The sequence below is a fragment of the Perca fluviatilis genome, chromosome 17, assembly GCF_010015445.1.
Source record: "Perca fluviatilis chromosome 17, GENO_Pfluv_1.0, whole genome shotgun sequence".
NCBI classification, from domain to species: Eukaryota; Metazoa; Chordata; class Actinopteri; order Perciformes; family Percidae; genus Perca; species Perca fluviatilis.
In genome coordinates, this window is record NC_053128.1 from 34,776,381 (window position 1) to 34,804,184 (window position 27,804).

A 27,804-nucleotide genomic window follows, 5' to 3' on the forward strand; every position below is an offset into this window, starting at 1 on the left:
CCCATAGGGTATATATCTATGGTAAAGACCCATAGTGTATATATCTATGGTAAAGACCCATAGGGTATATATCTATTACCATAGTGTATATATCTATGGTAAAGACCCATAGGGTATATATCTATGGTAAAGACCCATAGGGTATATATCTATGGTAAAGACCCATGGGTGTATATATCTATGGTAAAGACCCATAGGGTATATATCTATGGTAAAAGACCACATAGTGTATATATCTATGGTAAGACCCATAGTGTATATATCTATGGTAAAAGACCCATAGGGTATATATCTATGGTAAAGACCCATAGTGTATATATCTATGGTAAACCCATAGGGTATATATCTATGTAACCATAGTGTATATATCTATGGTAAAGACCCATAGGGTATATATCTATGGTAAAGACCCATAGGGTATATATCTATGGTAAAGACCATAGTGGTATATATATCTATGGTAAAGACCCATAGGGTATATATCTATGGTAAAGACCCATAGTGTATATATCTATGGTAAAGACCACATAGGGTATATATCTATGGTAAAGACCCATAGGGTATATATCTATGGTAAAGACCCATAGGGTATATATCTATGGTAAAGACCCATAGGGTATATATCTATGGTAAAGACCCATAGGGTATATATCTATGGTAAAGACCCATAGTGTATATATCTATGGTAAAGACCCATAGGGTATATATCTATTACCATAGTGTATATATCTATGGTAAAGACCCATAGGGTATATATCTATGGTAAAGACCCATAGGGTATATATCTATGGTAAAGACCCATAGTGTATATATCTATGGTAAAGACCCATAGGGTATATATCTATGGTAAAGACCCATAGGGTATATATCTATGGTAAAGACCCATAGGGTATATATCTATGGTAAAGACCCATAGTGTATATATCTATGGTAAAGACCCATAGGGTATATATCTATGGTAAAGACCCATAGGGTATATATCTATGGTAAAGACCCATAGGGTATATATCTATGGTAAAGACCATAGTGTATATATCTATGTAGATTTTGGGTATATATGGTAGTAAGACCCATAGGGTATATATAATGGTTAAGATACATTCTAGGGTGTATATCTATGGTGAAGACCCATGGTGTATATATCTATGGTAAAGACCCATAGGGTTATATATCTATTACCATAGTGTATATATCTATGGTAAGACCCATAGGGGTATATATATGTAATTAAGACCCATAGGGTATATATCTATGGTAAAGACCCATAGGGTATATATCTATGGTAAAGACCCATAGTGTATATATCTATGGTAAAGACCCATAGTGTATATATCTATGGTAAAGACCCATAGGGTATATATCTATGGTAAAGACCCATAGTGTATATATCTATGGTAAAGACCATGTTGGCAACAACCAGCAGAGGGCAGCGGTGCGCCACGTAGCGTCTAGTCTGCCTTATTCAAAGAAGAAGAAGAAGGATGTTGTTTCCAAGATGGCTCCGGGTCTGGCTGCAGCAGCCGACTGCTCGCTATCTTCCCGCCGTTAAAAGATGCCAGCTCGGTGTTAATGTGACCAGAGAGCTCCGGGTCGTTACCGGGCGCTGTTACCGGAGGTTTGCGGATGCCTCGTGTGAACCGGACCGCCGTGTTATCTCTGCTGATCGTCAGCAGCTCCGCGTTCCTGCTGTTCCAGCTGTATTACTACCGGCAGTACGTCAGCAAGGTGAGACACTCGTCAACAACACGATATAATATACCGTGTGTGTGTGTGTGTGTGTGTGTGTGTGTGTGTGTGTGTGTGTGTGTGTGTGTGTGTGTGTGTGTGTGTGTGTGTGTGTGTGTGTGTGTGTGTGTGTGTGTGTGTGTTTACCCTGTGTGTCTGTGTGTGTGTGTGTGTGTGTGTGTGTGTGTGTGTGTGTGTGTGTGTGTGTGTGTGTGTTTACCTGTGTGTGTGTGTGTGTGTGTGTGTGTGTGTGTGTGTGTGTGTGTGTGTGTGTGTGTGTTTACCTGTTGTGTGTGTGTGTGTGTGTGTGTGTGTGTGTGTTTACCTGTGTGTGTGTGTGTGTGTGTGTGTGTGTGTGTTTACCTGTGTGTGTGTGTGTGTGTGTGTGTGTGTGTGTGTGTTTACCGTGTGTGTGTGTGTGTGTGTGTGTGTGTGTGTGTGTGTGTGTGTGTCTCAGTGGTGTAGTCTATATTTTTGTAGTGAGTATTCTGTGATTTTCTCCTCCCAGCCTCATACTCTCGTGTCCCAGAGCGACGCAATGTGAAGTTTCCGAATACGAAGCGTAGCCAGATGTCCACAGCGCTGTGTCAGCGATAGAGTAGCAATGTATGTTCATTTGAGTTTCTAGCTTCTGTGTAAGTTAGATGGCACCAACATTTGGTCTAATCATAACTGGTCTGGCAACCCAGAGGCCAGTGTTTTGTTTCCAGATTTGTGTGCATGTCGACTTATGATGGGGGGGTCTGGGGGTCCACCCCCTGAACATTTTGATCATTAAATACTTAATTTCCTGCATTCTGGTGAATTTGCATGCACTTATTTATTTATTTTTTACCTTTTTCTGAATAAATTTATGCTGGAAATATCTTTATCTAAAGGGAAACATAGATTACAATCCAAATATAAAAACATAATGGAATATTTTGCAGTAAGGCTCTCAGGCATTCTGTATTTCTTTCATCTTTTTATTCTCCTTTGGATCGATGTTTCTAATTATATCTGAGACAGCAGCCTAGCATCATTTACTCTTCCCACTTTTGCTTCTTTTGTTGAGAAATTAACCTCCTTAAATGTGCATATTAAAATTATTCACCTGAATGATACATGAATTCATTTTAATGAATTAATAAACCCCTGGACTGTAATATTTCAGATGTGTTTGAGCAAGATTTCTGCTCATGTTCAAAACTTTGTGCACATTCAAAATACAGTATATCTCATCTGTAATCTCTGAGGTTTGGAGGAGTCGTGATATTTTGCGAGAAATAAAGTGTTAATACAATAGGCTATTACTAGAATAAAGTCACTATATTTCAGAAAATAATCTACCTGCACCATAGTCTGCTGTGCAGGACGTGATTGCTCTGCTGATACGGTAGATCTCAGACCTCCTGACAGACTCAGAGCCCTGTTTGGATTTAATCGACACCCCTACACTGCCACACAAAACCATGACTAATAATTAGCATCATCATACAAGTTTTGTATCAATTAATAATAACATCTGATAAACAGGGCCTAAATTTACTCAAAAGTATTTAATAAATTGTTTACAGTCGTCATCACCATGGCTAACAAATGCATAAAAAGCAGACGGAAGGAGAAAAAAAGCTCCACTCTTTATTTTAGTTAATTATCTGACCATTGATAACTAACATTATAATATAGTAATTTAATTGTGTAAAGTAATGTACATTTAAGATTTAAGAATTTACTCTAATTTGCATTGTCACTGACCCTATGAATTTCCATTGATTAGATCAGCTTTGCATGTGTGCTGATATTTACCTAACGTTCTGTCCCTCCACTCTAAGGATGCCTGGTTTTAAACTCCCTAGCCGGACTTTCAGTCCACAATGCTGCTGGCCACGAGTTCTTCTCACCATCGCTCTCATCATCTCAAACAAGGAAATATAAACATTGTATTCTGGTTGCTGCTTTACTCAGACACAGGCACACACACACACACACACACACACACACACACACACCGCGATATCATATAAGCTACTCTCCCTTACCAGGTAACAACAGTAACGGTAGACTTTTTGGGCTGTTTTGTAACGGTAACGTTAACCATCGGCTCATCCTGATCTGTAGCAGCTGCAGGGTCACCCGACGCGGCAGCAGCTTCAGGAGGACTTATGAAAACACTGAAGTCGTGTTATTTGGGTCTGTTTACGTTTCATATCTCGTTACTTTAAAACGTTGTTCAAACCTTATATATATGTCAATGGTTCAAACTCTACCAGTTGCGATAAAGGAAAGACCGCGCAAAGAATGACCGCCAAACAACTTCTTGTTGCTTAGTAACTTTAAAAGTGACGTCGCGTCAGATCCAGAGACGGCCACGGAAGCCCCAAAGGTCCAAATGTCAGAGCTTCACAACAGAGCCAGGGTGAATTATGAATGAAAGTGAAGCGTTCTGTGCCACGATGTTGATTACGTATCATCGCTTTTGAAGTGGGTATACCTGCATTATCCGTAAACTACACCACTGTGGTGGGTAGGTAGGTGGGTGGGTGGGTGGGTAGGTGGGTGGGTGGGTGGTAGGTGGGTAGGTGTAGGTAGGTGGTGGTTGTGGTGGGTAGGTGGGTGGGTGGGTGGGTGTAGGTGGGTGGGTGGGTGGGTGGGTGGGTGGGTGGGTAGGTAGGTAGGTAGGTGGGTGGGTGGGTGGGTGGGTGGGTGGGTAGGTGGGTGGGTGGGTAGGTAGGTGGGTAGGTAGGTGGTGGGTGGGTAGGTAGGTAGGTGGGTAGGTAGGTGGGTGGGTGGGTAGGTGGGTGGGTGGGTGGGTTGGGTAGGTCAAGGTGGTGGGGTGGGTGGGTGGGTTGGGTGGTGGGTAGGTGGGTGGGTGGTAGGTAGGTGGTAGGTGGGTGGGTGGGTAGGTTAGGTGGTAGGTAAGGTGGGTAGGTAGGTGGGTAGGTGGGTAGGTGGGTAGGTGGGTGGGTGGGTAGTTGGTTTTTGGGTATTGTTAGGTAGGTAGGTGGGTGGGTAGGTGGTGGGTGGGTGGGTGGGTGGGTAGGTGGGTGGTGGGTGTGGGTGGGTGGTAGGTAGGTGGGTGGGTGGGTGGTTAGGTATGGGTGGGTGGGTAGGTAGGTAGGTGGGTGGTGGGTGGGTGGTAGGTGGGTAGGTAGGTAGGTGGGTAGGTAGGTATGGTGTATAGGTGGGTGGTGTGTTAGGTGGGTAGGTGGGTAGGTGGGGTGGTGGGTGGTAGGTGGGTAGGTAGGTAGGTAGGTGGGTAGGTAGGTGGGTAGGTAGGTGGGTAGGTAGGTAGGTGGGTGGGTAGGTAGGTAGGTAGGTGGGTAGGTATGGGTTTAGTTATGGTAGTATAGTGGTAGGTGGGTAAGTGGTAGTGGTGGGTGGTAGGGTAGGTGGGTAGTTAGTTGTAGTGAGTAGGTGTGGGGTAGGTAGGTAGTGTTAGTTTGGTAGGTGGGTGTAGGTAGGTAGTTTGTAGGTAGGATAGGTGGTGGTTTTAGTGGGTAGGTAGTAGTGGGTAGGTAGGGTGGGTAGGTGTTAGGTAGGTAGTTAGGTGGTAGGTAGGTTGGTAGTAGGTGGGTATTGGTGTGGGTAGTGGGTAGGTGGTAGTATGGTGGTTTAGGTAGGGGTAGTTGTTGGTAGGTAGGTAGGTAGGTAGGTAGGTAGGTAATTAGGTAGGTGTAGGTAGTTAGGTAGGTAGGTAGGTAGGTAGTGGGTAGGTAGGTAGGTAGGTAGGTGGGTAGGTGGGTAGGTAGGTGGGTAGGTGGGTAGGTGGGTAGGTAGGTGGGTGGGTAGGTGGGTAGGTAGGTAGGTGGGTAGGTAGGTAGGTAGGTAGGTAGGTAGGTAGGTAGGTAGGTAGGTAAACGTACCCATTAAGCCCAACAAAATATGAGTTCAGTTATTTTTCCTACATACTGACATAGTTTATTAACATAATCATTTGTTAAAATGTAAGATTAATCTCTCATCTGAAAATAAATTAATTTATTTGTGTATGTTTTATCATATAAAATAACATCAAAAGTCTGGAATGGGCTTAATTGGTACCGTGGCACCATTTAAGCCCACATGTGTTCCAAATAAGCCCACAACAAAAATGATTGACAAAATATAAGTAATTATTATTTTACAGTTAGTGAAAACACCAAATATGTATTCAATAATAAATAATAATGTTAATAATTACATTAACAAGTATCTAAAAAACCCATTTCATTTTATATTTGGCTTGCTTTAGCCAATTTGTCACTTGAACCAATAACGACCATCATCAAACCACAAACATGACTTGAAGAGCAGCTTGTGAAAAAAGATAAGACTACAGTTATTATTCTGATAAGCTACATTCATTGGTTTTATTTTTTTTTTCAATATTGATAATATAACATTTTTTTATGTAGTAAAAACACTGACACTGAGTCATTAACCTTACATTAACAGTTACGTTACATTATATTAAGTATTTAAAAAAAAGTTTGTTGGCATGCTTTTGCCAACTCATCATCACCTACATTTTAACATCAGATATCAAACATGACTTGCAAAACAGCTCATAAAGTACAGCATTTTGATTTCTTGGTGGTTTGCCAGGTGAAAAGGGTCTGCACCCTGCAGGTTAGCCCGACAATGGATGAACCTTCGACATGCCTTGATGATTTTAGGATAACTGCTGTAATTCTTCCTTTTTGTTGTCATTTTTCTCACTGTAAACAAATGATTATGCAAATTAGGTTACATAACAATACTTCTGGCCAGTGTGTGATCTGTGATGTACTCTTGTTAATGACGTCAGTAAAGTAAAAGAACATCAAAGTCACAGGATTACAGTGAAAATGACAAACTTACAAATCTTTACATCAAAAATTCCTATCAAACTCATTATTTCAGGAATTTCCTATTGAAACACATGAGATGGGCTTAAATGGTTCTACAGTGACTACCGGGGAAATAAAGATGATATGTTAACACCAAAATGAAATAAATTTATAAAGATGTGCCTGGAGCCTAAATATGCTGTAAATTTGCCATCATAGTTGTCTCTCTGTTGCCAAACTTTAAGAATGATCAAGGTATTTTCATTCAAAGTTGGCTTGCACTACCTGCATTTTAGCTCACTGTACCATTTAAGCCCACCTTGAAAAAAAAGGCATTTAAAAAAAATATTTAGCCCACCCAAACCATTTATTGTGTCTTAATTTGTAGATCGATGTAAAATTAATCAGAAAACATTTAGTGTACATACTTAACATTTTTAATCCTTCGGCAGTGTATCTATCAGTATGGCTATATTTTGACCTTGTGATTAGCTCGCTACGCTAACTAGCAAAACCCATCTTTCCAAATGAAATCAAATAGTACAAATTGGCAAGAAACTACTTGATAATACACAACAATCAAATCATTAATCTCTCTCTTTCCATAATATGAATGTACTTACCAAGTTAGTGGATGTAAATTGTTGAAAATAGATTCCTTCTGAGGGGTCCCAAAACACCAAAGTTTTGAGGCGACTTTATGTGAGCCTCCTTGAGACTGCACTGATGTAGGCTGGCATATCTCAACATTGACAAATGTGATTGGTTCTCAACAAAAACTGATGTGTAATTAAGAACTTGTTAAATTGGATAAAATAATGAGTAGCATAAGACAGCCCTCTTTTTTTATTTAATTGACTTCCAAAGTCATGGCTTAAATGTCCTGGACTTCAGAACTTACGTTTACTGTGTATTATTAATGCGTATATATATATATATATATATATATATATATATATATATATATATATATATATATATATATGTGTATGTATGTATGTATGTATATATGTATGTTTGTATGTATATATATGTATGTATATATGTATGTATATATATGTGTATATATATATGTATGTATATATATGTATATATATATATATATGTATGTGTGTGTATATATATGTATATGTATATATTATATGTGGTATATGTATATCATATTTATATATATATATATATATATATGTATGTATATTATATATATGTATTATAATTGTATATATGTGTATATATGTATGTGTATATTTTATGTTATATGTATGTATGTGTGTATATATGTGTGTATTTATGTTTTTTTTTTTCTCTTTTTTTTTTTTTTTTTTCTTCTTATTGTTTTTTCACAGAGAGATAAGAGATGTAGACAGAGAGACATGTATATGTTGATTTTTGCCAGTGACAGACAGACAGTAGATGATCTGTAATCTGAACGGATTTTGGTCTCTGATAGACACAGCATATCAGCGACACAGACATGAGTTGTAGGAATCAATACTTTTAGATCGGGACAAGGTATATGCCTCCAAATCAAGGATCAATACTTGAGCATGTTATCTATATCTAACCAACCAACCACAAGTAAGCAATAGGCTACACACACATCAGATATGTGAGGAGGTATGTAAGGAGCCTTAGACAGTATTAGGCCCCTTGAACTTTTTCGACCTTTTGCCCACATTTCAGGCCTCAAACATAAAGATATAAAACTGTAATTTTTGTGAAGAGAGAAGATCAACAACAAATTATGGAATGAAAGCATGAAAGATGAACGGAATTTATTGGAAATTTACTTTTAACAAATAAAAACTAAAAGGGAGTGCAAGGTATTCAGCCCCTTGACAGGCAGAAACTCTCTCGAGTTCAGTGGAGGATCCCTGGAATGATCCAGTATTGACCTATGACTAATGATGAGAAGTGGACCACAGCTGTGTGTGTCAGGTCTCCATTTATAAATACACCTGCTCTGTGATGGTTTCGAGGTCCGAGTGCATAGAACATCATGAGAAATATGGAACACACAGGAAACTCGAGTACTGTTGTGGAGAAGTTTAAAGCGGTTGGATAAAAAGATTTCCAAGTTTTAAACATCCCAAGGAGCACTGTACAGCGATAATATTGAAAGGAAGTGGAGATTAGGACCACTACAAATCTCTACGAGACGGCGTCCCTCTAAACTTTCAGCTCTTACAAGAGAGACTGATCAGAGATGCAGCAAGAGCCCATGATCACTCTGGATAACTGCAGAGATTACACTGAGGTAGGAGACTCTGTCATGGGACAACAATCAGAGGTATACTCACAATCAGGCTTTTATGGAGAGTGGAAAGAAGCATTTCTTAAAGATATCCATAAGGAATCCGTTAAGGAAAGTTTGCAAAGCACATGGGAGACACACAAACATGGATGGAAGAGAAGAAGGTAAATAAAGATATGGTGCACATGAAACCAATAATGGAACTTTTGGCACACAACAAAGCACGTTAGTTTGGGTAGAAAGCAACACAGCTCACATCACCCTACAGCACACCACCCCCTGCAGGGGGGCAGCAGGTTGGAGCGCCTTTCTTCAGGAAGGACGGGGAAGAGGTTAAATTGAATGGGAAGATGGAAAGCAAAAACAGGGACGAGGAGAAAACCTGATGGAGTGGAAAGCTGGACTGGAACGGGAATTTGTCTTCAACAAGACAATGATCCAAAACATAAAATACAATGGAATAGTCTGTAATAAACATATCAAGGTGTTAGAATGGAAAGTAAATCCAGACCTGAAAATGAACCTGGAAGGGAAAAGAGAACTGAAAACTGCAGTTATAAAAGCTCTCATCCAACCTAATTGAGCTACTGTTTTGCAGGGTGGAATGGAAAAATGAGCTCTCAAGAACTGATAGAGACTGCACCAACACGCTACAGCATTTTATGCAAGCATGGAAAAGAAGGCAACAAAGGAATATACCACATTAAGGAAAGTGAAAAATTTGCCGCTAATATTTCAGTTTTAATTGTTTAAAGGTTTGAAATATCAATGAATTTGTTCACTTATGATTCTTGACTTGTTGTTGATTCTTCACAATACAGTTTATATTTATGTTTGAGGCTTAAGGTGAAAGTAAAGGCGAATATTTTGTAGGACTGTATGTGTGTGTGTGTGTATTTTATATTTTTATATATATTTTTATTTTATATTTTATTTTATTATTTTATTATTATCTATATCTATATCTATATATATATATATATATATATATATATAGATATAGTGATATGAGAGACGTAGATAGATAGATAGGATATGATACTATGTAGGTATATATATAGATAGGTACTAGGATATATGTATAGATATATATTGGAGTAGATAGAGTATATATATATATTATATATATATATATATATATATAGATATAGATATATATATAGATATATATATATATATAGATATATAATATATATTATATATATATATATATAGATATATATATATATATATATATATATATATATATATATATATATATATATATATATATATATATATATATATATATATATATATATATATATATATATATATAGATATATCTCTATATCTCCCATCATGCCTTTCTCTCCTGCAGCTGCCGGGCCCTCACATCCTGAGCCAGACCGGTCACCTGACCGCCAGCGACTTCCAATGGGTGAGTCAGCGCTAACGTTAGCATCAGCAGACGGTATATAAACACAGATATACAGCTGAGTAAAGTGCTGGTGAATAGAGAGGTGTCTCCTGGCCCTCTCTGTGCTCCCAGCCCCCAGCAGGCTGCTGCAGACGCAAACACAGTCATAAAAGCTTTGTCACATTTAAAAGAGAAAGTATCAGGTTAGGGTTAGGGGGTATCAGGTTAGGATTAGGGGGTATCAGGGGTATCAGGTTAGGGTTAGGGGGTATCAGGTTAGGATTAGGGGATCAGGGGTATCAGGTTAGGGTTAGGGGGTATCAGGTTAGGATTAGGGGGTATCAGGGGTATCAGGTTAGGGTTAGGGTATGTGGTAGGTTAGATTAGGGGGTATCAGGGTAGTGTTCAGGTTGGGTTAGGGGTATCAGGTTAGGATTAGGGGTTATCAGGATGTGTTAGGTTAGGGGTATGTGGTTAGGATTAGGGGTATCAGGTTAGGTTAGGGGTATCAGGTTAGGGTTAGGAGTATCAGGTTAGGGTTAGGGGGTATCAGGTTAGGGTTAGGGGGTATCAGGTTAGGATTAGGGGTATCAGGTTAGGGTTAGGGGGTATCAGGTTAGGATTAGGGGGTTAGGTATCAGGTGAAGAAATGGTCAGTTTATTGTTTTAAGTGTCAGACTGTGAAAATATGTCATTAGAAAGACTCTCTGAAGCGTGTGTGTGTGTGTCTGTGTGTGTCTGTGTGTGTGTGTGTGTGTGTGTGTGTGTGTGTGTCTGTGTGTGTGTGTGTGTGTGTCTGTGTGTGTGTGTGTGTGTGTGTGTGTGTGTCTGTGTGTATCTATGATGGAACAAGAGCTGTAGTTCTCTGAGAGGTCTAAATTCAGAGACCTCTCCATTGCTGGCTGAATGTTACTGAGCAGCCTCCAACTGAGCTTGAAGACGTAGATGTGACGTGAGCAACCTGTCTGAAAGTGTGAAGTCTTCTGGTAGCTGTGCCGAGAGAAATCTCAATCATTCCCAATCTTACAGAGACGGAGAGCGTAGGTATATGTAAGGAGATAACATAGACACAGGCTAATTACTGATCACTAACATGCTAGTTAACATTAGTAATTACTGACCACTAACATGCTAGTTAACATTAGTCATTACTGATCACTAACATGCTAGTTAACATTAGTCATTAAACCTAAACAGATAATGGAAGTCCAAACTGCCTGTGAGCTTCTCCTGTACTATACGGTAATTCCTCTACTGTGTGACAGTAAGTCTCGTGGTTATGACCCAATCGTTAGCCTGTTGTTATAAAAGCGTCTGCTACGGAGCCATAACGTGAGCTACAAGGTAATGGAGCCTTTTATACATTGTCGTGTTTCTTTAGAAATAAACAACGGACAAATAGAGTCTTTAAACGCTTCAGATGTAAAGTTATTCTCTGTCAGAGTGACGACAAAATGAATGGGAGTCAATGGGATGCTAACGGGAGGTGATGGCTTGTTAGCATCAAAATGGCGCCATAGGAGCTACACTTTGTGGAAGCTTACACCCAGGAAGGGGCGGGGTTTGTGCACACCAACAGGAGGGGTCTACACACATGAAGGGGCGGGACTTATTCTCTGTCTGTTTTGCAGCAAACGGTGAAGAAGTTTCTGGCGTTGGCTCAGCGCTTCGGGCTGCCGCTGTTCCTCGCCGACACCGCCGCACTGACGCTGCTCTCCCATGATGCTTTGCGGCAGCGCGACCGGCTGGTGCGTGAGCCACACTGCAGCTTCCTGTGCACCGGCCGGCCAATCACGTCGTTTGCTCTGCACGCCAACCTGTGGAAGTACGAGGTGAGTGTGTGTTCACATCAGGGTGGGGCTGTGGCTACCACATCATGTTCAGGTCTGGGGGGAGAGAATATATATATATCACCCCCCCCTCCATATTTTCTTCTTCTCTGCTTTTGTGCGTCAGCCCGGCTTCCTATTGGCCGCGGAGCAGAAAGGCTTCGAGCTGCTGGAGCTGCGTGGAGAAGACCCGCGATTGGCCAGTCTGGACACCCTATCAGGACAGGAGATCCCGCTGCACTTCCTGTTCCGCCTCCACGGCTACATCATTCATGTGAGTGGCGCCATGGCAACCACAAATAGCATCAGGTGTCGAAACTTTATTTATAACGCAGAAACGTAACAAAGGCTAACTCGTTAGCTAAGAGCTGCAGCTAATTAATACAATTAATCTTTATTCATTCATTCATTCATTCATAACATGCATGAATGAAAAAAAAAAGGAACAGGAAGAAGAAAAAATCTTATGGCACCTGTCACTTATTTGTGCACATCAAAAAAACAAAACAAAAAAAAACAAAAACAAAACAGCTACTTCAAAAGTGGATCAACCCCAATCCTCTCCCCAAACACCAAAAATTATCAGTACTACCTATCTTTACATGTAATTATCATCATTTTAAGCATATTAGTCATCTTTTTTCTTGTAACATTCCTGTATTTTTTTCTTATACAAATTCTTAAATTTACAAACAGTATCACAGCACTTCAGTTCATAGTCCAATGTGTTCCACAGTTTAACTCCATATATGGACAAACACCTCTGTTTTTGTGTAGTACGTGCGAAAAGAGTTTTAAAATGATATTGCCTTCTATGGCCATCTTCCTCTGATACAGGAGTAAATACATTTTGTAAAACCATAGGCAGAACTCTCTGCTTAGCTTTCCACATAAAAATCTAAATCTTCAAATCAACCAAATCTTTGAATTTTAGAAGTCTAGATTTTATGAATAAATTATTAGTGTGTTCTCTGTAGCCTGTTTTATTGATAATCCTTAATATTTTTTTCTGTAACAAAAACAGAGGTTTTGTGTTAGTAGGGTATGTATTACCCCAAACTTCTATGCAGTATCCAAAATATGGGAGTATTAGGGAATTGTACAACATAAGCAACGTTGAATAATCTAAAACATCTTTAACTTTATACAAAACCCCAATGCTTTTACAAACTTTACTCTTAATATAAACTGTGTTCTTTCCAATTCAATTTATCGTCCAAAATAACACCTAAAAATGTTATCTCATTAACTCTTTCAATATCAATTCCTTCAATTGCTATTCTTACATTTTCATTCTTTTTACAATTACCAAAAATCATGTATTTTGTTTTTTCCCAATTTAAACATAATTTATTTTTGTCAAACCATTTCTTAATTTTTCCCATTTCTGAACTTATCTTTTCTATAATTTCTGACAGATTATTTCCAGAATAAAAAATGTTGGTATCATCGGCAAACATCAAAAACTGTACTACCTTAGACACTTCGCAGAGGTCATTAATGAACAAAATAAAAAGTAATGGGCCTAAAACGGACCCTTGTGGTACTCCACATATTATATCTTTTAACTCAGATTTTTGACCATTAATTTGAACAAACTGTTGTCGACTGCTGAGATAACTTTTGAGCCATTTAAGAGCTAGACCCCTAATGCCATAGTTGTATGATTTTGACAATAGCAGACTATGATTTTTGGTGTTGAATGCTTTGCTTAAGTCGATGAAGACCCCCACTGTGTGTTGCTTATTCTCAGTTGCAGATGTAATTTTTTCTATGAGTTCAATTAATGCCAAAGCTGTTGATCTTTTTGCTCTAAAGCCATATTGTTTTTCAGTAATTAATTTATGTTTTTCTAAGAAGATATTTAGTTTTTGAGAAAACCACTTTTCGAGGATTTTAGAAAACTGAGAGAGCAATGACACTGGTCTATAATTATTAAAGTGATGTACATCTCCCTTTTTGAAAAGTGGAAAAACTTTGGCGACCTTCATTTTCTCAGGAAAAACACCTATAATTACAGGTGTTATAGATGTTAATGTGTCTACAGGTGTTATTATAGATGTTAATGTGTCTACAGGTGTTATTATAGATGTTAATGTGTCTACAGGTGTTATTATAGATGTTAATGTGTCTACAGGTGTTATTATAGATGTTAATGTGTCTACAGGTGTTATTATAGATGTTAATGTGTCTACAGGTGTTATTATAGATGTTAATGTGTCTACAGGTGTTGTTATAGATGTTAATGTGTCTACAGGTGTTATTATAGATGTTAATGTGTCTACAGGTGTTATAGATGTTAATGTGTCTACAGGTGTTGTTATAGATGTTAATGTGTCTACAGGTGTTATAGATGTTAATATGTCTACAGGTGTTATTATAGATGTTAATGTGTCTACAGGTGTTATAGATGTTAATGTGTCTACAGGTGTTGTTATAGATGTTAATGTATCTACAGGTGTTATAGATGTTAATGTGTCTACAGATGTTATTATAGCTGTTAATGTGTCTACATGTGTTATAGATGTTAATGTGTCTACAGGTGTTATTATAGATGTTAATGTGTCTACAGGTGTTATTATAGATATTAATATGTCTACAGGTGTTATTATAGATGTTAATGTGTCTACTGGTGTTATTATAGATGTTAATATGTCTACAGGTGTTATAGATGTTAATGTGTCTACAGGTGTTATTATAGATGTTAATATGTCTACAGGTGTTATAGATGTTAATGTGTCTACAGGTGTTATAGATATTAATGTGTCTACAGATGTTATTATAGATGTTAATGTGTCTACAGGTGTTGTTATAGATGGTGTTATAGATGTTAATGTGTCTACAGGTGTTGTTATAGATGGTGTTATAGATGTTAATGTGTCTACAGGTGTTGTTATAGATGGTGTTATAGATGTTAATGTGTCTACAGGTGTTATAGATGTTAATGTGTCTACAGGTGTTGTTATAGATGGTGTTATCGATGTTAATGTGTCTACAGGTGTTGTTATAGATGGTGTTATCGATGTTAATGTGTCTACAGGTGTTATTATAGATGGTGTTATCGATGTTAATGTGTCTACAGGTGTTGTTATAGATGGTGTTATCGATGTTAATGTGTCTACAGGTGTTGTTATAGATGGTGTTATAGATGTTAATGTGTCTACAGGTGTTGTTATAGATGGTGTTATCGATGTTAATGTGTCTACAGGTGTTGTTATAGATGTGTTATCGATGTTAATGTGTCTACAGGTGTTGTTATAGATGGTGTTATCGATGTTAATGTGTCTACAGGTGTTGTTATAGATGGTGTTATAGATGTTAATGTGTCTACAGGTGTTGTTATAGATGGTGTTATCGATGTTAATGTGTCTACAGGTGTTGTTATAGATGTGTTATCGATGTTAATGTGTCTACAGGTGTTGTTATAGATGGTGTTATCGATGTTAATGTATCTACAGGTGTTGTTATAGATGGTGTTATAGATGTTAATGTATCTACAGGTGTTGTTATAGATGGTGTTATAGATGTTAATGTGTCTACAGGTGTTGTTATAGATGGTGTTATAGATGTTAATGTATCTACAGGTGTTGTTATAGATGGTGTTATAGATGTTAATGTGTCTACAGGTGTTGTTATAGATGGTGTTATAGATGTTAATGTGTCTACAGGTGTTGTTATAGATGGTGTTATAGATGTTAATGTGTCTACAGGTGTTGTTATAGATGGTGTTATAGATGTTAATGTGTCTACAGGTGTTGTTATAGATGGTGTTATCGATGTTAATGTATCTACAGGTGTTGTTATAGATGGTGTTATAGATGTTAATGTGTCTACAGGTGTTGTTATAGATGGTGTTATAGATGTTAATGTGTCTACAGGTGTTGTTATAGATGGTGTTATAGATGTTAATGTGTCTACAGGTGTTGTTATAGATGGTGTTATCGATGTTAATGTATCTACAGGTGGTGTTCCTGTACGAGCGCAGCGGGAACTATCTGTGGAGCGGAGCGTTGCGTCTCCGAGCCGACGCCGACCGAAGCTTTGCTCCGTTCAAACTGCTCGACTACGGTCGCCATGCTGGAGCGTACGACAGGTAACCTTAGATAAAATACACAGGCACCACTTTATCATCACAGATCAGAAGTAGTATTATAGGAATCCTAACAGGAGTTAGGTCTAGACCACACCCTATAATTTACACGGGCCAGCATTTGGTGCAACAGTGGCGAGGAACAACTTGTGTACAACCGTGTGTTATTAGATGTAAAACATTATAAATGTGTAATAACTAATAGTTCTGTGTTATTAGATGTAAAACATAAATGTGTAATAAATGTGTAATAGTTCTGTGTTATTAGATGTAAAACATAAATGTGTAATAACTAATAGTTCTGTGTTATAGATGTAAAACATAAATGTGTAATAAATGTGTAATAGTTCTGTGTTATTAGATGTAAAACATAAATGTGTAATAACTAATAGTTCTGTGTTATTAGATGTAAAACATAAATGTGTAATAAATGTGTAATAGTTCTGTGTTATTAGATGTAAAACATAAATGTGTAATAACTAATAGTTCTGTGTTATAGATGTGAAACATTATAAATGTGTAATAACTAATAGTTCTGTGTTATTAGATGTAAAACATAAATGTGTAATAACTAATAGTTCTGTTATAGATGTGAAACATTATAAATGTGTAATAACTGTGTAATAGTTCTGTGTTATAGATGTGAAACATTATAAATGTGTAATAACTGTGTAATAGTTCTGTGTTATTAGATGTTAAACATTATAAATGTGTAATAACTGTGTAATAGTTCTGTGTTATTAGATGTAAAACATTATAAATGTATAATAAATGTGTAATAGTTCTGTGTTATTAGATGTAAAACATAAATGTGTAATAACTAATAGTTCTGTGTTATAGATGTGAAACATTATAAATGTGTAATAACTGTGTAATAGTTCTGTGTTATAGATGTGAAACATTATAAATGTGTAATAACTGTGTAATAGTTCTGTGTTATAGATGTGAAACATTATAAATGTGTAATAACTGTGTAATAGTTCTGTGTTATAGATGTGAAACATTATAAATGTGTAATAACTGTGTAATAGTTCTGTGTTATTAGATGTAAAAATTTATAAATGTGTAATAACTGTGTAATAGTTCTGTTATTAGATGTAAAACATTATAAATGTGTAATAACTGTAATAGTTCTGTGTTATAGATGTGAAACATTATAAATGTGTAATAACTGTGTAATAGTTCTGTGTTATTAGATGTAAAACATTATAAATGTGTAATAACTGTAATAGTTCTGTGTTATTAGATGTAAAACATTATAAATGTGTAATAAATGTGTAATGGTTTTAATGTAAAAGATGAATGTTAATAAATGTGTTTTTTTATAAAAAGATGTAATAAATAATAGTTTATTATAGATGTAAAACATAAATGTTAATTAATAGTTCTGTGTTATTAGATGTAAAACATAAATGTGTAATAACTGTAATAGTTGTGTTATTAGATGTAAAACATTATAAATGTGTAATAACTAATAGTTCTGTGTTATTAGATGTAAAACATTATAAATGTGTAATAACTGTGTAATAGTTCTGTGTTATTAGATGTAAAACATTATAAATGTGTAATAACTAATAGTTCTGTGTTATTAGATGTAAAACATAAATGTGTAATAACTGTAATAGTTGTGTTATTAGATGTAAAACATTATAAATGTGTAATAACTAATAGTTCTGTGTTATTAGATGTAAAACATTATAAATGTGTAATAACTGTGTAATAGTTCTGTGTTATTAGATGTAAAACATTATAAATGTGTAATAACTAATAGTTCTGTGTTATTAGATGTAAAACATTATAAATGTGTAATAACTAATAGTTCTGTGTTATTAGATGTAAAACATTATAAATGTGTAATAACTCTGTAATTATTTGTGTTAAGATGTAAAACATTATAAATGTGTAATAACTAATAGTTCTGTGTTATAGATGTGAAACATTATAAATGTGTAATAACTGTAATAGTTGTGTTATAGATGTGAAACATTATAAATGTGTAATAACTAATAGTTCTGTTATTAGATGTAAAACATTATAAATGTGTAATAACTAATAGTTCTGTGTTATTAGATGTAAAACATTATAAATGTGTAATAACTGTAATAGTTCTGTGTTATTAGATGTAAAACATTATAAATGTGTAATAACTGTGTAATAGTTCTGTGTTATTAGATGTAAAACATTATAAATGTGTAATAACTGTAATAGTTGTGTTATTAGATGTAAAACATTATAAATGTGTAATAACTAATAGTTCTGTGTTATTAGATGTAAAACATTATAAATGTGTAATAACTGTAATAGTTGTGTTATTAGATGTAAAACATTATAAATGTGTAATAACTAATAGTTCTGTGTTATAGATGTGAAACATTATAAATGTGTAATAAATGTGTAATAGTTCTGTGTGATGTCGCCCCCTGCAGGCCGGAGTTGGTTCTGACGGTTCTGGACGGTCTCGATGTTCGGATCCCGCGAAACGTTTCCCGTTTCCTGTCCGAGCAGCGACACGCTCGCTTCCTGGAGTGCCGTTACCGTGACGCTCGCAACTTCCTGCAGGTCAGACGGAGCACAGGTTTTTATTGTGAAAAAGCTGTTTTATTTACATTGTTTGTGAAGTTGTTTACGTGTGAAATAGGAATAAATGAATAAAAGATGAATCTCTCTCAGATGTACCCTGACGACGCCTCTCCGGTTGCCGTGGAGTTTCGGAGGAAAGTGAAGTCGCTGCTTCATCTGGCGTCTCGAACCCTCGCTGCTCTCAACATCCCCTTCTGGCTCAGCAGCGGCACCTGCCTGGGTAACACGCTAACCTGCAAACATATAACATGCTAATACGCTAACATATAACCTGCTCTCGCATCCCGTTCTTGCTCAGCAGCGACTGCTTGTAACATGCTTTCAGCAGCGGCACCTGCTTGGGTAACCTGCTAACATATAACATGCTAATACGCTAACATATAACATGCTCTCCGCATCCCCTTCTGGCTCAGCAGCGGCACCTGCCTGGGTAACACGCTAACCTGCTAACATATAACATGCTAATACGCTAACATATAACCAGCTCTCAGCATCCCGTTCTTGCTCAGCAGCGGCACCTGCTTGGGTAACACGCTAACCTGCTAACATATAACATGCTAATACGCTAACATATAACCTGCTCTCAGCATCCCCTTCTTGCTCAGCAGCGGCACCTGCTTGGGTAACATGCTAACATATAACACGCTAACATATAACCTGCTCTCAACCAAGGGGGTAAGCAAGCGTCTGGAATGCGTAGCTCCTATGGCGCCATTTTGATGCTAACAAGCGATCACCTCCCGTTAGCATCCCATTGACTCCCATTCATTCTGACGTCACTTTGACAGAGAATAACTTTACATCTGAAGAGTTTAAAGACTCTATTTGTCCGTTGTTTATTTCTAAAGAAATGTATAAAAGGCTCCATTACCTTGTAGCTCACGTTATGGCTCCGTAGCAGACGCTTTTATAACAATAGGCTAACGATTGGGTCATAACCACGAGACTTACTGTCAGACAGTAGAGGAATTACCGTATAGTACAGGAGAAGCTCACAGGCAGTTTGGACTTCCATTAGCTGTTTAGGTTTAATGACTAATGTTAACTAGCATGTTAGTGATCAGTAATTAGCCTGTGCCTATGTTATCTCCTTACATATACCTATATATACACTGCTTATATATACCATGCTAACATATAACACGCTAACATATAACATGCTAACACACTAACATATAACAAGCTAAATTGCTAACATGCTTACATATATCATGCTAACATGCTAACACATGACAAGCTAACTTGCTAACATGCTTACATATATCATGCTAACATGCTAACACATGACAAGCTAACTTGCTAACATATAACAAGTTAACATGCTAACACATGACAGTATTTCTCAGAAAGATGCCAGCGCTAGATTTGGGTGAATGTGCTCATAAATAAAGTGAATCTGTGTTGTGGACCAATCAGAGCGATGTGTTGTTGACCAATCAGAGCGCTGTGTTGTGGACCAATCAGAGCGCTGTTGTGGACCAATCGGAGCGCTGTTGTAGACCAATCAGAGTGCTGTGTTGTGGACCAATCAGAGCGCTGTGTTGTGGACCAATCAGAGTGCTGTGTTATGGACCAATCAGAGTGCTGTGTTGTGGACCAATCAGAGTGCTGTGTTGTGGACCAATCAGAGCTGTGTTATGGACCAATCAGAGTGCTGTGTTGTGGACCAATCAGAGTGCTGTGTTATGGACCAATCAGAGTGCTGTGTTGTGGACCAATCAGAGTGCTGTGTTGTGGACCAATCAGAGTGCTGTGTTGTGGACCAATCAGAGCTGTGTTGTGGACCAATCAGAGTGCTGTGTTGTGGACCAATCAGAGTGCTGTGTTGTGGACCAATCAGAGTGCTGTGTTATGGACCAATCAGAGTGCTGTGTTGTGGACCAATCAGAGTGCTGTGTTGTGGACCAATCAGAGTGCTGTGTTGTGGACCAATCAGAGTGCTGTGTTATGGACCAATCAGAGCTGTGTTGTGGACCAATCAGAGTGCTGTGTTGCAGGCTGGTTCCGGCAGTGCAGCGTGATCTCGTACAGCCGCGACGTCGACATCGGCGTCTTCATCTCAGACTTCAGCTCTGACATCATCGGCGCCTTCAGGGACGCCGGACTCTCCCTCAAACACAAGTTTGGAAAGGTGGGAACTCTCTCTGTGCTATGCTAACATGCTAACTGGCTAACATGCTAACATGCTAACTGGCTAACAGACACTACTCTTATCTCCCCTGTTTACCTTCTCACCGTCACAGATGTTTGAGTTCAACCGTTTTTACTGCTGAAGCTCTAAGTGTCCTCACGCTTTACACACCGATACGGTGATGATAACGTGTGTCTCTCTCTCTGTGTGTGTGTCTCTCTGTGTGTCTCTCTCTGTGTGTGTGTCTCTCTGTGTGTCTCTCTGTGTGTGTGTGTCTCTCTGTGTGTGTGTGTGTCTCTGTGTGTGTGTGTGTGTCTCTCTGTGTGTGTGTGTGTCTCTCTGTGTGTGTGTGTGTCTCTCTGTGTGTGTGTGTGTCTCTCTGTGTGTGTGTGTGTCTCTCTGTGTGTGTGTGTGTCTCTGTGTGTGTGTGTCTCTCTGTGTGTGTGTCTCTCTGTGTGTGTGTGTGTCTCTCTGTGTGTGTGTGTCCTCGTGTGTCTGTGTGTGTGTCTCTCTGTGTGTGTGTGTGTGTCTCTCTCGTGTGTGTGTGTGTGTGTCTGTGTGTGTGTGTGCTCTGTGTGTGTGTGTTCTCTGTGTGTGTGTGTGTCTCTTGTGTGTGTGTGTGTGTGTTTGTGTGTGTGTGTCTCTGTGTGTGTGTGTGTGTGTCTCTCTGTGTGTGTGTGTGTGTCTCTGTGTGTGTGTGTGTCTCTCTGTGTGTGTGTGTGTGTGTGTCTCTCTGTGTGTGTGTGTGTGTCCTCTCTGTGTGTGTGTGTGTGTCCTCTGTGTGTGTGTGTGTGTCTCTGTGTGTGTGTGTGTGTCTCTCTGTGTGTGTGTGTGTGTCTCTCTCTGTGTGTGTGTGTGTCTCTCTGTGTGTGTGTGTGTGTCTCTTCTGTGTGTGTGTGTGTGTGTTCTCTCTGTGTGTGTGTGTGTGTCTCCTCTGTGTGTGTGTGTGTCTCCTCTGTGTGTGTGTGTGTGTGTCTCCTGTGTGTGTGTGTGTGTCTCCTGTGTGTGTGTGTGTGTCTCTCTCTGTGTGTGTGTGTGTCTCTCCTCTGTGTGTGTGTGTGTGTGTCTCTGTGTGTGTGTGTGTGTGTCTCTCCTGTGTGTGTGTGTGTGTCTCTCTGTGTGTGTGTGTGTGTGTCTCTCTCTCTCTCCTGTGTGTGTGTGTGTGTCTCTCTCTGTGTGTGTGTGTGTCTCCTCTGTGTGTGTGTGTGTGTGTGTGTGTGTGTGTCTCTCTCTGTGTGTCTCTCTCTGTGTGTGTGTGTCCTCCTGTGTGTGTCTCTCCTCTGTGTGCTGTGTGTGTGTGTCTCTCTGTGTGTGTGTGTCTCTGTGTGTGTGTGTCTCTCTGTGTGTGCTCTCTCTGTGTGTGTGTGTCTCTCTCTGTGTGTCTCTCTGTGTGTGTGTCTCCCTCTGTGTGTATGTCTCTGTCTCTGTGTGTGTCTCTCTCTGTGTGTGTGTGTCTCTCTTGTGTGTGTGTGTGTCCTCTCCTGTGTGTGTCTCTCTGTGTGTGTGTGTGTCTCTCCTGTGTGTGTGTGTCTCTGTGTGTTCTTTGTGTGTGTCTCTCTGTGTGTGTGTGTGTGTCCTCTCTGTGTGGTCCCTGGTGGTCCTCAGTGCCCCCCAGTGGTCTCCAGTGTCCTCGGCCCCCTCCTGCAGTTTTGTGGCCTCACCCAGTGGTCCTCCCTGGTGTCCTCCTTGTGGGGTCCCAGGCCTCCCCAGGGGCCTCCAGGCCTCCAGGTGGCCCCTCCAGGCCTCCGCCTCCCATGTGGCCCAGTGGTGGCCTCCAGGTCCTCCAGTCCTCATGGCCCACCAACCATGTGGTCCTCCCAGTGGGGCCCCAGCCCCGGCCCCCCGGCTCCGGCCCGGCCCCGGCCAGGGCCCTTGCGGCCAGGTGGCCTCCATGTCCTCCAGTGTGGTGGCCCCCTGTGTGTCCTGTGTGTGTGTGTGTGTGTGTGTGTGTAAACCCCAGTGTGTGTGTGTGTAGAAACCCCAGAAACCCCGGAAACCCCAGAACCCTGTGGCCTGTGTGTGTGTGAAACCCAGAAACCCCAAAAAAAAAAAAAAAAAAAAAACCAAAAACCCCAGAAACCCAAAAAAAAAAAACCAAACCCAGGAACCCCAGAAACCCCTGAACCTGTTAAACCCCTGTAGGAAACCCCCTGAAACCCCAGGAAACCCCATGGAAACCAGAAACCCCAGGAAACCCAGAAACCCAGGAAACCCCAGGAAACCCAGGAAACCCCAGGAAACCCCAGAAAGGAAACCCCAACCAGACCCCAAAACCCAAAACCCAGGAAACCCAGGAAACCCAAAACAGAACCCCAGGAAACCCCAGAAACCAGGAAACCCAGGAAACCCCAGGAAACCCAGGAAACCAGAAACCAGAAAGCCAACCCAAAACCCCAGAAACCCAAACCCGGAAACCGAAAGAAGACGCAACCTCTATGTATGGAGCAGGAAACCAATGAACCAGGAAATGGGATGTGGGTGGATGATGATGGTGGAGAGGGGGGGGGGGGGGGATGGGAGGTAATGGAGAGGAGATGGGTGTGATGGAGTATGGGGGTGGGAAAGGAGAGGAGGAGGGAGATACAATTTGGATATTCACTAGTCCATTTGGATATTAACTAGCATATAACACAATGGTGAATACATATGATGAACACATATTGTGATTGGATTGCACTAGTCCATATGTGATTTTGGATATTGCACTAGTCATATTGATTTGGATATTGCACTAGTCCATATAGGGATATTGACTATCATATAGTGATTTGGATATTGCATAGTCCATATAGTGATTTGGATATTATACTACCATATTTGATTTGGATATTGCACTACTGCATTGGATGATGCACTACCATATTATTTGGATATGACTAGTCCATATAGTGATTTGATATTGCACTAGTCCATATGTGATTGGATATTGCACTAGTCCATATATATTTGGATATTGCACTAGTCCATATAGTGATTTGGATATTGCACTAGCCATATAATTTGGATAAATAGCATATAGGTTTGGATATTGCACAGCCATATAATTTTGAAATAGGATTTGGATATCACGCCATATAGGTTTGGATATTGAACTAGCATATGTGATTTGATATTGCACTAGCAATAGTGATTTGGATATAATACTAGCCATATAGTGATTTGATATTGCACTAGTCCATATAGTGATTTGGATATTGCACAGTCCATAGTGATTTGGATATTGCACTAGCATATGATTTGGATATTACTACACCATTAGGATTTGATATGCACTTGATACACTACTATGTTTGGATGCACTATATATAGTAGATATTGCACTAGTCCATATTCTGATTTGGAATTGTACTACTAGTCCATATAGTGATTTGATAACTATCTTTGATAACTAGCAATAGTGATTTGGATATTGCACTAGCCAACTGTTTTATTGCACTAGTCCATATAGTGATTTGGATATTGCACTAGTCCATATTCTGATTTGGATATTGCACTAGTCCATATAGTGATTTGGATATTGCACTAGTCCATATAGTGATTTGGATATTGCACTAGTCCATATAGTGATTTGGATATTGCACTAGTCCATATAGTGATTTGGATATTGCACTAGTCCATATAGTGATTTGAATAAAATTGTGATTAATTGTGCAGCCCTACCCAGTGGCCATTATTATTATCATTATTATGATAATAATATGCTAAGTTTTAGGAGCCATTGCTTCCCTTTCAACAAAATGTAGTCAGTAGGATGGGATGTGTAGTCTGTAGTCAGTAGTATGGGATGTGTAGTCTGTAGTCAGTAGGATGGGATGTGTAGTCTGTAGTCAGTAGGATGTAGTCAGTAGGATGTAGTCTGTAGGATGGGATGTGTAGTCTGTAGTCTGTAGGATGGGATTTGTAGTCTGTAGGATGGGATGTGTAGTCTGTAGGATGGGATGTGTAGTCTGTAGGATGGGATGTGTAGTCTGTAGTCAGTAGGATGTAGTCAGTAGGATGGGATGTGTAGTCTGTAGTCTGTAGGATGGGATGTGTAGTCTGTAGGATGGGATGTAGTCTGTGTGGTCTGTAGGATGTGGTTGTGGGGTGGGATATGTGGTGTGTAGTCTTAGGGATGGGATGTGTAGTCTGTAGGATGGGATTTGTAGTCAGTAGGATGGGATTTGTAGTCTGTAGGATGGGATGTGTAGTCAGTAGGATGGGATTTGTAGTCAGTAGGATGGGATTTGTAGTCTGTAGTCAGTAGGATGGGATGTGTAGTCTGTAGTCTGTAGGATGGGATGTGTAGTCTGTAGGATGGGATGTGTAGTCTGTAGTGTAGGATTTGTAGTCTGTAGGATGGGATGTGTAGTCTGTAGGATGGGATGTGTAGTCTGTAGTCTGTAGGATGGGATTTGTAGTCAGTAGGATGGGATTTGTAGTCAGTAGGATGGGATGTGTAGTCTGTAGTCTGTAGGATGGGATTTGTAGTCAGTAGGATGGGATTTGTAGTCAGTAGGATGGGATGTGTAGTCAGTAGGATGGGATTTGTAGTCAGTAGGATGGGATTTGTAGTCCAGGATATTCAGAACGGTTGGACACGTTTGCCTCTAATAAATATTGCACCCCTCTTGTGATATTTCCCCGACCTGTGATTTGGATATTGCACTAGTCCATATAGTGATTTGGATATTGCACTAGTCCATATTCTGATTTGGATATTGCACTAGTCCATATAGTGATTTGGATATTGCACTAGTCCATATAGTGATTTGGATATTGCACTAGTCCATATTCTGATTTGGATATTGCACTACTAGTCCATATAGTGATTTGGATATTGCACTAGTCCATATAGTGATTTGGATATTGCACTAGTCCATATAGTGATTTGGATATTGCACTAGTCCATATTCTGATTTGGATATTGCACTAGTCCATATAGTGATTTGGATATTGCACTAGTCCATATAGTGATTTGGATATTTCACTAGTCCATATAGTGATTTGGATATTGCACTACTAGTCCATATAGTGATTTGGATATTGCACTAGTCCATATTCTGATTTGGATAAAATTCTGATTAATTGTGCAGCCCTACCCAGCGGCCATTATTATTATCATTATTATGATAATAATATGCTAAGTTTTAGGAGCCATTGCTTCGCTGTCCTCGTGAACTGAAGAGTACGATCTGTGCTCGGCAGATATGACTTGACCCTGACGCCATAGTTTTAGGTTTTCTCCGTCAGGTATGTTCGCCGCTGCTGTCAAACCTGTTTGTTTTAAATAAAGTTTTTTGTGATTCAGGTATGTGTTCCCGCCCTTCTCTCTGTGCTGGGCGGAGCTTCTGGAGCTGAAGGTTCGAGTCCCGTGTGAAACGCTCGACTACGTGACGGCAAACTACGGCGCGGCCTGGAACGTCCCGGTGAGGAGCTGGGACTGGAAGACGTCGCCTAGCAACGTGCAGGAAAACGGGGTGTGGCCTCCAGCAGAGTGGGCGGAGCTTATCCAAGTTTACTGACACTCAAAACTACAAATAAAGACATGGAACTACAAATAAAGATATGGAACTACAAATAAAGAAACTACAAATAAAGAGAAAGTGGAAAGAGACACGCTGATGTTTTTGAGTGCTGAGATCCTGAGACCGCGATGTTTACGCCTCCCTCCGTGCACACGCCCCTCCCCGCACACTCTTCCCTCCGTGCACACACCTCCCTCCTGCACACTCTTCCCTCCGTGCACGCGCCCCCCCCCCCGAGACTATTTAGAGGCCCTGTGGCTCCGTCCGGAGCTTAGCCCCACCCACGATGATTGTGATTGGTTTAAAGAAATGCTGATAAACCAGAGCATGTTGTTCTATCCCAGAATGCATCTGTGGTGTAGTCTCGGGCACGTTGAGCGTCTGAACGGTGTGCAGCGTGTTGCTATGGTTACCGTGTTGTCTCTGTGACCACGGTGTCTGTAAACAGATTATTTAATTCTGAGTTCAGTAGGAAACTGGTAGCTGATGATTAAAGTGCTGTAACTGTGTAATAACATGATAACGAGATATAAAAAGCTTACCAGCTGTTATTATCAGATTATAACACGTTAGTTTCTAAATGTGTGAAAGGAAATCAAAGGTTTATATATTTAATGAACTAAAACTCTCTTTCTCCTGTAGTCCTGAAACCAAACCTGGACCTGTTTTTATTTTGCTGCTTCACAACAAACTGACACATTATTATTATTATTATTATTTAAATGTTATGTTTATTTCAGCTGTTTTCAGACATATTTTATTATATTGTATTATAATTCTTCTGTTCCAACATCTCTCTTCAGCAAATGGGGCAATTATAAAAAATATCTGAGTTCAGTTTATTCCACCAGACTCTGGTCATCACTTTTACTCACACGGTTATTGTATTACCAAATAAAACCTCCACAGATTCATTAAATCTAAATAAATCTCTTTATTTTGATTAACCCTTGTGTTGACTTCGGGTCAAATTGATAAATCATAAAATATGGGATGTAGAAATAAGCGTTGAAAACGTGTAGAAGAAAAATAACAATTTAAAACTGAAAAAGCAAAACCATCTCCCACAGACGAGATACATCTATATAGATACCTATAGAGATAGATCTATATATATATCTATATATATATATATATATATATATATAGATCTATATATCTATATATATAGATCTATATATATATATATATAGATCTATATATATATATATATATATATATAGATCTATAGATCTATATATAAATATAATTATATATAAAAATATATATATATATAAAAATATATAAAATAGATCTATATATAGATATATAGATTATATATATATAGATCTAGATATATAGATCTATATATATATAGATCTATATATAGATATATAGATCTATATATATATATATATATGTATACCTGGCTAACACAAGCACTATGCAGAAACACTTCCAGCCCCCCAAATTAACCAACACCGCAAGTCACACTCATACCACGTAACCGAACGATTTAA

The 27,804-nt window shown here is 39.0% G+C and overlaps 2 protein-coding genes across 2 annotated transcripts in view; both read left to right on the forward strand.

Annotated features, from left to right (window-relative positions):
• Positions 1–27,804, forward strand: part of LOC120545317 — a 376,621-nt gene that overhangs the window by 204,562 nt on the left and 144,255 nt on the right. The gene's annotated exons all lie outside the window — the stretch shown is intronic.
• fktn (fukutin) lies at positions 1,474–20,798 on the forward strand (the record flags this gene model as incomplete). The annotated part of the gene is given in 8 exon segments (XM_039779491.1): positions 1,474–1,725; positions 10,130–10,189; positions 11,800–12,000; positions 12,125–12,271; positions 15,960–16,090; positions 18,514–18,646; positions 18,758–18,887; positions 20,665–20,798. Coding segments are annotated over 8 exon segments (1,038 nt in total), but the record flags the coding sequence as incomplete, so codon positions are not given.